The 12,563-nt window shown below is 38.2% G+C and overlaps 1 protein-coding gene across 1 annotated transcript in view; it reads right to left on the reverse strand.

The window, feature by feature from the left end:
* Window positions 1-12,563, reverse strand: part of erich6b (glutamate rich 6B) — a 60,994-nt gene that overhangs the window by 5,588 nt on the left and 42,843 nt on the right. Inside the window, exons 11-12 of the mRNA XM_018091671.2 lie at window positions 10,807-10,889; window positions 9,344-9,499 (exon numbers count right to left, since the gene is read on the reverse strand). Coding sequence (XP_017947160.2) covers window positions 9,344-9,499; window positions 10,807-10,889 — 239 coding nt within the window. The remainder of the gene's footprint in view (window positions 1-9,343; window positions 9,500-10,806; window positions 10,890-12,563) is intronic.

Raw genomic sequence — 12,563 nt, forward strand, 5'->3', positions numbered from 1 at the left:
TTAGCAGCTTTTCAAATGGTCTTCATTTTTTAATTATTTCCCTTCTTCTGCCTACTTATCTTTATATTTAGACCTCTCCAATTCATATTTCAGTATCTCATTCAAACCACTCCCTGATTACTGTTGAAATACCAAATTGAGAAGATGCTGTAAAAAAAGCTAAATAATCTAGAATCAACAAATAATGGAAAACTGAGAACAATTTCAAACTGTCTCAGAACATAACTAACTAACATAACTAACTAACATAACTAACATAACTAAAGAGTTGATTTAAAGGTAACTCTAAGGTTACACTAAGGGGGAGATTTACTAATCCACAAATCCAAATTCCGTAAGGGAAAAAATTGGATTGGAAACGAAAATTTTGCGACTTTTTTGTCGCCGTTGCGATTTTTTCGTATTTGCCGCTATTTTTTTTGTCGCCGCGACTTTATCATATTTTGCACGACTATTTAGTCGGTGTCGCGATTTTTTTCGTATCGAGCTCTTGTAAACGGCGGAAAAACCAATCCGATTTTTTCGCGACGGTGACAAAAAAGTTGCGGAAAATATACGAAAAAGTTGCGACGGTGGAGAAAAAGTAGCGGAGCATACAAAAAAGTTGCGACAGCGACGAAAAAGTCGCAAAAATACCGATCATTACGAAAAAAACGCATTCGGACGCCTTCGGATCGTTCGTGGATTAGTAAATCTCCCCCTTAGACTCCCAATAACTTGACAGGGACTGTAGGTATAAGAAAAAAAGGAAAAAGCACACAAAATGATTTGCTATCAGTATGTCATTACTTGAATTAATCAACCATGAAGCCCTAAGAAATACCCTAAGATTTTGGTCAAACCTTTACTGTTTTTTGAAAAACCCTAAATACACTGAGGCAATGTAGTGTGTTTCCTACCAGAATTTCACTCAAATGACATTGCTTAGTCCAGTGTTTTTCAACCTTTTTTGGGCAAAGGCACACTTGTTTCATTAAAAAAATCACGAGGCACACCACCATTAGAAAATGTTAAAAAATTTAACTCTGTGCCCAGCAGCAGTGCCCCCCTAGTACATTGGTGCCCAGCAGCAGTGCCCCCTAGTACATTGGTGCCAAGAGCAGTGCCCCCCTAGTACATTGGTGCCCAGCAGCAGTGCCCCCTAGTACATTGGTGCCAAGAGCAGTGCCCCCCTAGTACATTGGTGCCCAGCAGCAGTGCCCCCCTAGTACATTGGTGCCAAGAGCAGTGCCCCCCTAGTACATTGGTGCCCTGCCTACGGCACACCAGGCAACATCTCGCGGCACACTAGTGTGCCGCGGAACAGTGGTTGAAAAACGCTGGCTTAGTCTATCTATTCTATCATTTTTCAGGAATCCCAATCAATAACTCATTTGTACAGTAACTAAGACTCTAGTAGTATAATGTGCCTTTTGTTCTTTTCTGCGTTTACAACATGCATCCATTTGGCTGCCCTCCCAGCTTCCCATCAAACACAAACTGTACTTAGCAAGCTTTGTTGTTTCTAATTGGACCATTAGTTAATGGATCATTTTGAGGCAGTATCATTATTAGGGTCCTTAAACACAGGTGTCTGAATATGTACCTATTGAATTCAAAACCATATATTGTTTTTGCAAACAGTTTTCTTCTCAAATATGGGTGTTTTTATGCATTCAGTATGCATTTCTCTATTTTAACCTAATTCATACAGCAGCATGTTGCATATAAAAAAAATGTGATGGAATGCAACTAAAATGCAGGTCTGAGGGGTCGTGGGTACAACCATGCAGAATAAAATGGAATCACGTTTGACTTATGTATGACATGAGCAGGTTGCTATAGAGTACTGTGACATAGCATCCCTTCTACATAGAAAGAACATAAAAGCCCAGTACTCAGCCTAGCTCTGTAGCACACTAGAGTTGGCCAGCTGCTACAAGCAGAACAATGCCAGTTCTCAGTCTTCAGTTTGACCTGCTGCTGGAAGATATATCCCACCTACACTTCATTTTTTAAACAGTAAATACAGAAACAAATACACATGTATAGGCAGACTGAACCCGAGGCTTGGCAATCGCTGATTAAAGTTAGTTTTGTGTTCCTGTGTGCATCTGTGACTATTCTAGGAGAGGCTTTAACTGATTTATTAGGGTAAGACGCAAATGAGTTGAACCATCACTAGTGCTCACCAACACCCTTATGGGGTATGAATTTCTGCTACAAAGGCAGTAGAGCCTAAATAATCTTAGGCTAGAGTAGGAGATGCTCTAAACAGAGAGGAGCCACAAAATATACAGGCACACCCGGGCCTCTGGGATAGATTCACTTGTGCACCATCATCTGGGGAATTAGTTTGCAATAACCAGTGCCACCATTAGCAATCCTAGGTTCCCATGCTGCTTAGTTTGTGGGGCTCGTCCCTCAGGGGTCCCACACAAACTGTTATAGTTCACAGACCTTGTTTGACCCACCCATACAGAAACAATAGATTGTGTAGTTGGGACAAGGTAATGCTGTACTGATAATTATTTGTATGTACAACAATGTAGTTAAAGAGGAGACACCTCCACCACCAGCTACAGCAGGGCTCTATAGAGTGGTGAATGTAACTGCACTCTCTACACTAAAAAAACAGAATTTTGGTTAAAGAACCAGTACTGTAGCTCACAGTTACCAGAGGTAGCCTTTTTTCTGCGCCTGAGGCAAGGTTCTAATCTTGGCTTATGGCAGAATCTGCACTTTTGGACACACACACTAACTCTCATACACCAGCAGAAATGAAATACAGATACAGGATGATGAAAGGAAAGGGTTAAAATAAGACCAAGGGAAAAATGAAGATATTTAATATATAACTTTTATCATGCCTGGGTAATCTGATGGCCATACTTTACCTGTGCAGAATAATCAATGTTCTAACTTTATATATTCTCAAAGTTAAATGCCCCATTTTATCCTTTGAGTTTTCCCTTTAATCTTCAGCAGAGTTTGCTCTTATTCTGTTATTTATGTAGTTCTGCTTACGTTAATGACTCTTTTATGTAGGTATCAGTTGGCAAGTGAATATGTTTTTCGCACCCTAAATATTAAAGAGAGCCCAGAAACTTTCTGTTGACGTTTCCAAGTGCATCTGTTAGAATGGTGATATACAGATTTAATCAAATTAAAGGGGTTTACCTTTGGGTTTATTTTCAGCATGTTAAACAAATGACTAATTATTAGTAACTTTTTAATTGGTCTTAATTTTTTTTTTTATAGTTTTTAAACTATCTGCCTTCTTTTTACAGCTTCAAATGGGGGGCAGTGACCTCCAGCAGCCAAAAGACTATTGCTCAGGGGGACTACAATTTAACTGTTAATGTTCTTTTTATTACTTTTTTTATACTTTATTTATATTCCAGTCTCTCATTCAAACCAACGCCTTGTTACTAGGATAATTTAGACCATAGCAACCAGGTAGGTGCTGAAAATTCCAAACTGAAGAGCAGCTGCACAAAAAGCTAAATAATATAAAAACAACAAATAATGAATGATGGCCAATTACAAATTGTCTCAGAATATGACTCCATACATCATCTTATTTTAAGGTGAAAACCCCTTTAAGGGGTAGGTTACCTTGATTTTACATTTTAGAACATGGTAGGTAATCAATCATAATGTTTTTTATGGTGATTGATGGGGTAAGTAAAACATAAGTAACCCCCCCAGGCTTATACCGCCATCCCTTCTATCCCTAGGGTGAGGGTAATGACATACATTTATTTTTATCTTGTCCCTTCCTAAGGGCACCCTCCTCCTCACTTTTCTTGGTTGGATGCCCTGATATAATAAAAAGTACCCCTTGTATGACAGTTGGCTAAGGGCTTAGAGGGGGCACCCTATTCCCATAAATTCCGGTTTGTGTCCAAGGAGTATCATTCAATATAATTATTTTTTTCACATAATCAGCCAAAACTAATAGTCACCTATTCCACTCCAAAAGTAAATAATAAAAGTGTTAAGCCAGACAAGAGGCACAGAATTTCACTTCTTTTGCACATTTACAACTGTGCTCTAGCTGCTGATATATCAACACATGACAAGGAACTACCCCTAATTGCCCCCAATTACTGATCTGCCCAGCATAGCTGAGTTCTTGTTGGAACTTGCAATGAGTCCACCACAATTATTCATCTACCCAGGGTGGATAGGATCTTCTCACTACCACTTATTGCCCCAACAAATCTTCTTTAGCTGTGGGCATCTGGGAACCGCTAATCTTTTCCCACTACCACAGATCTACCCTTTCCAGCTCACATACTCCCACCAACTTTCACTAATATGCAGTGTTGGACTGAGATGCCCAGGGCTCACCAGAAAACCTTGGACCATGGGCCCACTCTCTAAACTATTATTCCTCCTTTGCTCATTTAATCTTATTACCCTAGTCTTTTTGTTCCTCTTTGTTCTCACACAAGAATAGGGACTAGACATGAAGCAGGCCACTGGCAGATTTCCTGGTATCTCGATGGACCAGTCCAACTCCAACAAATAGCTAGAAACAAGAGGGCCCACTGACACCTGGGCCCACGGGGAGTTTCCCTGGTAACCTGGGCCAGTCCAACACTGCTAATATGCCCCAAGAAGATGATGTACTCTGTTCTGGCACTGCCCCCTCCATCTGCAGTTCCACAGGGGTACTTAGGAACACTGCCAGGAACTTGTATGTAGGTAGCTGAGTCCTACAGGTTCTAACCAATTCTCTTCATTAGATATGAGTATAAATTTACAACTTAACTTGTAAGAAAAGAAAGAGCATATTTAGAGGTTGGGAAAAAAACACAATTGAAGGGTAACTTTAATTGTAAATATCGATTATTTTAAGGATGAACAATTACAGCTCAAGTGTTACTAAAAGATCAGATTTTAACAGATCTTTTAATGATTTTTTTTCTGCAGGTTCCTGTTAGGAGGAGGCAGAACCATAAAATCAATTTGAAGTTTTGCTACAGCATACAAAACAGGGTACGGCAGGATTTATTCCAAGAAACGGAAGGCAAGAACACTATTCAACAGCAGCATTACCATAGCTTTTACTCTTTTACCAGTTTTATGCCATTAAACATAAGACAAATTCAATAATCGAGTTAATCATTTGCTTTTCTATTCTTCTACTCTACAACCATACATTTTCAAAACCTTTTAAATGCTGATTTTTTATATATATTATAGTATATATATTATGCTTATATATTTTAGCACAGGCACTTACTTCCCTGTTGATTCTCCTGCCTGACATTCAGCCTTAGAATTCACATAAAACTGCAGGGAAAAAATCCAAATGACTGTAGAAAAAAACATTCACCCCAAGACACCAGGAAAATTCTTGACCTTTCCAGGGTCATAGAGAGCTCTTATGCAGTTTAGCCCTATGTTAATAAATCAAGCCCTAACAGTTCACTTGTTGCATTGCCCTAGGAAACCTTAATCTAATTCTGCCTTTTGCAAGTGCTATTATAATGTTACTGCTCATTTACCTGAACGTTGATCATAAAACTGAGCGCAGTATGGGTAACAGCAAGAATGTTCATCATAAAAATCTGACACTGAGAACTACTGCTGGGAACTCAAGTTGGACATTGATGTTAATGTTAAGTTCCCTATTTATAATGGTATAATATAAAACTAAAGCAATGGCACACATATCTCAGATCATTTCCCATGAAACCAACAACAAGATTCTTATAATACATACCCACAACCATCTCCCACAGACTTCAGTGTGATAATAGCTCACATGAAACATAAACCCACTGATTCCATTTAATTATACTGAGAAATAGGAAGGGGTTACTGTGTGTGCACTGACAAACAGATGCCAGTGGACCAGTGTTTTCTATTAGTTTATTTACACATACGGAGAAATTGCCATGAGGCCCATTTATCAACATTCTTATTTTCTTGGTTTTAGAGGGTTTTGAAACCACAACTAAAGTCATTTCCATGAAAACCATTAATGTCTACAGTAGTTATTTATTAAAAGATCTGAATTGAAAAAGCACAAACAAAAAAAGGCGCAGAAAAAAAAAGAAAATCGCAACTTTTTCACATTGCTGCACAAATGCAAGTGCCAAAAACACCCAAAAACCTCTAAAACCATGAAGCAAAGTAAATGCCCCCATGTGTGATGCTAGCCTCAGGAAAACAAAGTAGCATAAAGGTTTGAATACACTAAGTTGGGACTGTCCCACTGGAGGCCCATGGGCTAAATGTAGTCATTCAAAGGCTTATTATGACCCCCAGTCTGCTTCAAGTCTCCATACAATTCACTGTATGACATTGACTTTTTAAAAATTTGACCCTCCAATATGTTATATGTGACATTTGCCTAAAACATATAATAACTTGCACAGCACTGCTCTAAGTACTACTTTTGCCCCATGTGTGTACTGACGGATGGATACCGTGCCAGTCAATGCATATTAATAGTGATGAGCGAATCTGTCCCGTTTCACTTCACCATAAAATTTGCGAAATGGCAGGAAGATTCGCAAAACGATGAAAAATTCGCAAACCACATATGTTGCGCTGTTTTTTTAGTCACCCATGGGGTTTTTGTCGCCTGCGCTTTTTTTTACGCGGCCACACCCTTTTTTTTACGTGACCGCGCCCAATTTGCTGCACGCAGACATTTTTTCTGGCCCACGGCTAATTTTTCCGCAGCAAATTTTCACGCAAGTTTCGCAAAACAATTCGCCAATGGTGAAATGCAGAAATTCGCTTCGAATCCATGCCTGGCAAAAAATGTGCTCATCACTACATACTAAAGATAGGACGAAAAGCAGTGGATTCTCTACCGGCTGAGAAAACAAAGCTGCGAATAGGTTCGACTACAATATTTCTATGTAATTTATCGTTATTGTACATCTTAGTTTCATGCTTCCATATTATCAGGCCATAGGCTGTTCTAGTGCATGTGAACTCATTAACAAGTCGAATTTCTCCTACCTGCATGGTGTGGCATTCGATTAAGTGCAATCGGCACTTTGTGCCTCTGGGACCAATCTAAAGTCATTGCAAAGCCTTGCACTTTTAGTTTAGAGATGAACTTAGTTTGTGATTTATACATTCTTTTCCTCCTTTTCCTTTTTTTTATTATTCAGTTTCTATGCATTCAAAAGTCATGGATCATAAGAGGGAAAAGAGTTCTGTTTATGACATCCCGTACATTGATAGTACACCCCAGAGAGAATTAACCAGGCTTTTCAAAAATCCAATTTTCACATTGAAAATAAGCTCTGTACAAGTATTCCAGCTATTCCTAATGGAGCATGCTTCTGTCTGGGCGAGGATCTTGACTCAGTGAAATGATAGATGGTTATGATGGTGCTTCATTGGGTCACTAGGTTCGGACAATAGAAATAATTAGCTTTCTTTCTAAATCAATTTAAATGCTGCGAGTAAAAGGACAACAGTAGCTCTCAGAGGCCAGTCTACACTCATTTCATGTGTGAAATATTTTATTGTCTTCTGCATAGGCAACTATTGTGTGTGTGACGTGCTTATACTCTGGCTGCTTATCATTGTAATGTGACACAGCGGGAGTGCCTGGGGGGATGTATGTGACCCCTGAGTTTCCCGCTGGGTAGGAAATAATTCACAGAGTGTTGGAGCACAAGCAGACTAGCAATGATTTGGGATGTTTTATGTCTGTTTCTTGATTTTTTTTTCTAACCAGCTCTCAATTTCTCTGAAAACTGGAATCATAAAAATAATAGCCTTGGAGAAAATATAAACCCCTAACCCTTGAACAGTTTGTGGAGGAGCAGCAGCAGAAGACAGCAGTCTTAGTCTTCTCCTCTTTTGTCGACTTTATTGTAGTAAAAGTATTGAACTGGATTGATTTTACTCTGTATTAGGTGGAAACAAGTCATGAAATATGTTGACTTTATAGAAGATATATGAGATTTATTCTTAAGTCAGCTGTGTTGATGGAATCCCTCTTTGTGTTTTTTTGGATGGACTACTAGGCTGGAATGTTCTAGTTCAAGTGTCTTGATTAGCTGGCATTCTTCCTTGCTCTGCCAGTCTCTGTATAGTTCTCCTGAATGTAGGAGATTATATCAATGGCGATACAATTCCCTTGGGTGGCACTTTTATTGCCTGTGATTGGGCAAAAAAAATTCAACCAATCGGACATCACACAAGCATGCTGACATAGGAGTCAGACACAGAGACAAGTAGAATTACTTTCTGACAGGGATTTGTACATATAATTATATTATATTTGTAGCAGATGTTGGAAATGTTGTGTATTTGCAGGCTTATGGCACAAGTTTCCAGGGGCTGGCAATAGGACACGAAACAAACTATTTTATTAGTACCTTCAACTCAATGGAAAATAGGATTTTTATATTAACCCTCCTCACATGTCAGAAGTCTGAGTGTATTGGGTTTGTGTTAGTTGCATTAAATTACCAGGAGTAGGAGTGGTACAATAACATTACCAGTGCGTCCTCACCCAAGTAGGCACTACCATTAAACTAAAAAGAAAAACGTACCTTAAAGGAGAATGCAAGTCAAAATTTAAAAAGCATACTGCCCAATAGTCCTCCTATTGTTTAGTAAAAACGCCACACTTTTGGCTCACCTAATCAAATATTTACTCAGTCACACTTACTTCACATTTTCTAGAACAGGCAGCCATCTCTAAAAAGGTATTCTCCCTTCCTTTCCCTCCTTGCTTCATACTGCACACGTGTTTCATTCCCTCCCCCCCTCCCCTCTGGCAGATCCGCTTCTGATTGGCTGGTGAGCATGTGTAGCTCAGAACAGGAGACAGTATCAAGTTACACACATGCTCAGAGAATAGGAAGGCTGCCGCTGGCACCTACAGGAAGGACAGAGAGATTTCAGTGATGTCACTGTAGGCTTCACACTGCTGTAGGCTGCCAGCACAAGCTATCCTGAATTTATTTAATTTTTATTTTGACTTTCTGAATCTATAACTAAGTTGTGACCTGACGTTAGGGAGAGATAAGTTGCTGCGTGACAAATCTTCGTTGTCACGGGCGATGCCATCCCACCACCTAGAATGTAAATCGCTGGTGGTATGGCATACGCGGCGCCGCAATTTGTCGGAGTTGCCTGAATTGCCTTGAGAGGTGGGATTCATGATCCTGGCCAAACCGAATCTGAATCCTTAAAATCATGTGACATTTTTCACCTAAACACAGGTTTGCTCTTTAAACCTTCTGTATCCTAATTTACATATGCAAATTAGGATTTGGATTTGCTTCAGCATTCAGTTGTATCTTTTACAAAGGATTCCGAAAATAGTTTATTCGATGCATCCCTAGTTTCAATATACTAAAGAACTTACCAAATAACGCCATTCTGATGGTAGCAGACTGCATGGCCATTGCTTGTGAAAACTGCTTGTATCTGTGGTTTTGGCTGAGCATCTTCCAAGATGATAAACGTGTATTGGGCAGGGCTGCAGCTTGTCATCAGGATACCCGTATTTCCAGATGGATAGCTGATTAAGGCTGGGTTAAGGAAAAACAAAATCCTACAATACTTACAGAACTTTACTAAAGTGTTTTTGTCATGGAACAATTAGTATACTTACACTGCCTTATACCCCCCATATTGTCATATAAGCAAAATAAAATGCTGTGCTCAGTGGTGTAACCTGTGCTGCTCTCCCTTTCAGTATGCTCAACACATTACCACAGCATTTTACAAATTGTTTTTTTAATAAGAGAGCCAACACTATTATAATAGATCTGTTTCACAAATAATCTTTTTTCATAGTTATTTATATATTAAACAATTCTAACATTCTTTAGTCGCAATCAACACACCGAGACGCTGACAGATTTCAGGAGCCCTAACTGTCGGATTCCAGCATTAGTCAGTATGATATACCCTACCGCTGTGTGTTCCATATGCATGAATTGTTTTCATAAGGAAATTAATGTTGGGTTAAAGAAGCTAAATCTAATCTATAACCTTTCGATGCCAAATAAAAAGTATACATAAAGACTACTTGTAATAAGTGCAATGAGTGATTTTTTTTTTACCAGACTTTGCCACAAAAAACACCCATAGACTCCAGTGGCCAAAATAAATTGGAAAAAGTCACAGAGAAAAAACGCCCATTGACTTCAATGCATTTTGCAAAGTTTTGTCATTATGCAAAATTTACGGCAAAGCAAAATGGGACAAACTGACTGATGGAGCAGATTTACTAAAACTCTAACATTTATAATTTTTTTCATTTTTAAAAATTGGACTAAACCCATTTCCATGAATGCCTGATATTTACTTAAAAATTCAAACTGAAAAAGTGCAAGATGAAACTACTACTTTTTCAAATTGTCTCCCCGAAATCGCAAATTTTTCAAATTGTTGCACAAAAGTCCGAAACCTCTAAAGTTTCGAGGCAAAAGAAGGATCTTTCAAAGAAAGGGAAGGGACATACTGTATGCCAATGACTTCTATATGATATCAACAAGTATTAGCTGGCAAATTGTCGGATTTGGATTTTTAGCTGTTTGAACGCATAGTAAATCTCTAAAAATTCACAACTTTTTTTTCCCCACAACTTTTAGCACTGAAAACCCAAGTTGAAAAAAATTAAATGGCCCCTTGAATGTAAATATGGCTTATAAAGCAATCCACAGCCTCGTACCATAGAACATTAACAGAACAAACAGAGGGTCAATACAATAATAAAATATAAATACAAAGTAGAGTTACATTACGATCAAGTGCTGATTATTAAAGAGAGAAGAAGGAGCTTACAATCTATCCATTTAAAGGAATATATGCTTTGGATACAAGATCTGTCCTGTTCCATCTGGGAACTGAATAATACATTTCTCAGCAGTTAAGTCGAGGTTTGAGGCAATTTCACAACATTTCTGCAGATGGAAAAGAAAAGTTGAAGATTTGTATCACACAATTACTACAGAAAGCAATGGCAATCTGTCAATTCTGTTGGTGTCTTTAGCAGCTATTTGTGTTAGGGGCTACTTATATTTTTAATGGATTGAAATAAATGTGTAAATTTTACAATTTTTTCAGTGGTATTTGAGATTTTTTCTTAGTTGCTCTATACCTCACTGATCACTAGGGGGGGCTCTCTTTATACCACTCAATATAGTGTTTACTATTCATAGTATATTGGTTTTTGGGTTTTGATTCCTTTAGTGGAGTGTTTAGCAGCCCAGACACACAAGCCAAAATTGTTGAAATTGCCTCCATTGTGCTCTGCAGTATTCACCTTGCAAGTTAGGGTGCTGGAGCTTTCAAGAGATTCTTACAGGGGACAAAAGAGGGCAATTTCAGCAATTTTTACAAAATCACTGTTATTGACTTGTGTTATAGTGCTCTTAGAATCCGCTACATGTTTCCAGGCCAGAAATATAACAATATTTAATGGGTTTACATAAAAGATCAGCTGCACATGCAGCAATAAATCATGAAAATGCATATAATTTATGCCTTACTTTAAGAGCTAGATTTAATTCCATTCATCTCCAGATTTCTTCCGATATTTTAATTGTTTTTTCATGAGAAAATTTTGCACAAGTATTTGCTAACAAATATATGCATATATACGCAGTTAAGACAAGTGCAGGAAGCAGAGATCACACAACTGGATATGGCTCAGTGTAAGTGACTTGTGCATGGGGCTCTAAGTGCTGCAATTTTGTTGACCGTAGCATACATAAACTATATACACAACCACTAATACTAACTGTAGATATCAGTATCACAATAGCCTTGGAGACTATGTTTGAACACGCATAATATCCAAGGCTATTGTGATACTAATATCTACAGTTAGTATTAGTGGTTGTGTATATAGTTTATGTATGTGAGTGTATAGATTGGTAAGTATAGGTTGTGTGTGCTGGGTTTACTTGGAAGGGTTGAACTTGATGGACTCTGGTCTTTTTTCAACCCTATGTAACTATGTAGCTCCTCTGCACTCCTCTGCCCAGTCCTTCATAAATAAGTCAAAATGAAAGTAAAGCTCCTTCATGTGAGTTTTCAGACAGTACCCTTAAAGCAAAACCAGGGCAAGTGAACCTTTCTAGAGATAGTTTTATGGCCCTAGTAGATTAGCAAGGCAGCTATTCATAATTCAACAACAGGAATAAATCCCCTATAAAACATATTGACTGTTTTAGCACTTTTGCTAATATTACAAATGTATTGCTTTTGATATTATGCTTTTATATTGTCCACTAAAATGTGGCTTGGAAAAACATCCCTTATTAAAACAACTATAGATTGGTGCAACAGTAACTGCTCTTTGCCCACATTTAGGCTTTGTATGGACATGTAACTTATTCTGTACTAAAGATATATTGATTTTATTATGCTCTGTTAAAATTTGATTGATTATGTGCCTGCCTATCTTTGCATTTAAGGTTTAATTCACCCCTTTGGCTGTAGGTTTGAGCCTGTGGAACAGTGGTTTCTTTGCCCACACACTTTTCTCAGGGCAACATGGTGACGCAGCAGTTATTAAACTGACAATGTTTATTACATTTTATTGATTTGTTTCTCTTTCAAGAATTTCCAAA

Source organism: Xenopus tropicalis, chromosome 2 (genome assembly GCF_000004195.4).
Source record: "Xenopus tropicalis strain Nigerian chromosome 2, UCB_Xtro_10.0, whole genome shotgun sequence".
NCBI classification, from domain to species: Eukaryota; Metazoa; Chordata; class Amphibia; order Anura; family Pipidae; genus Xenopus; species Xenopus tropicalis.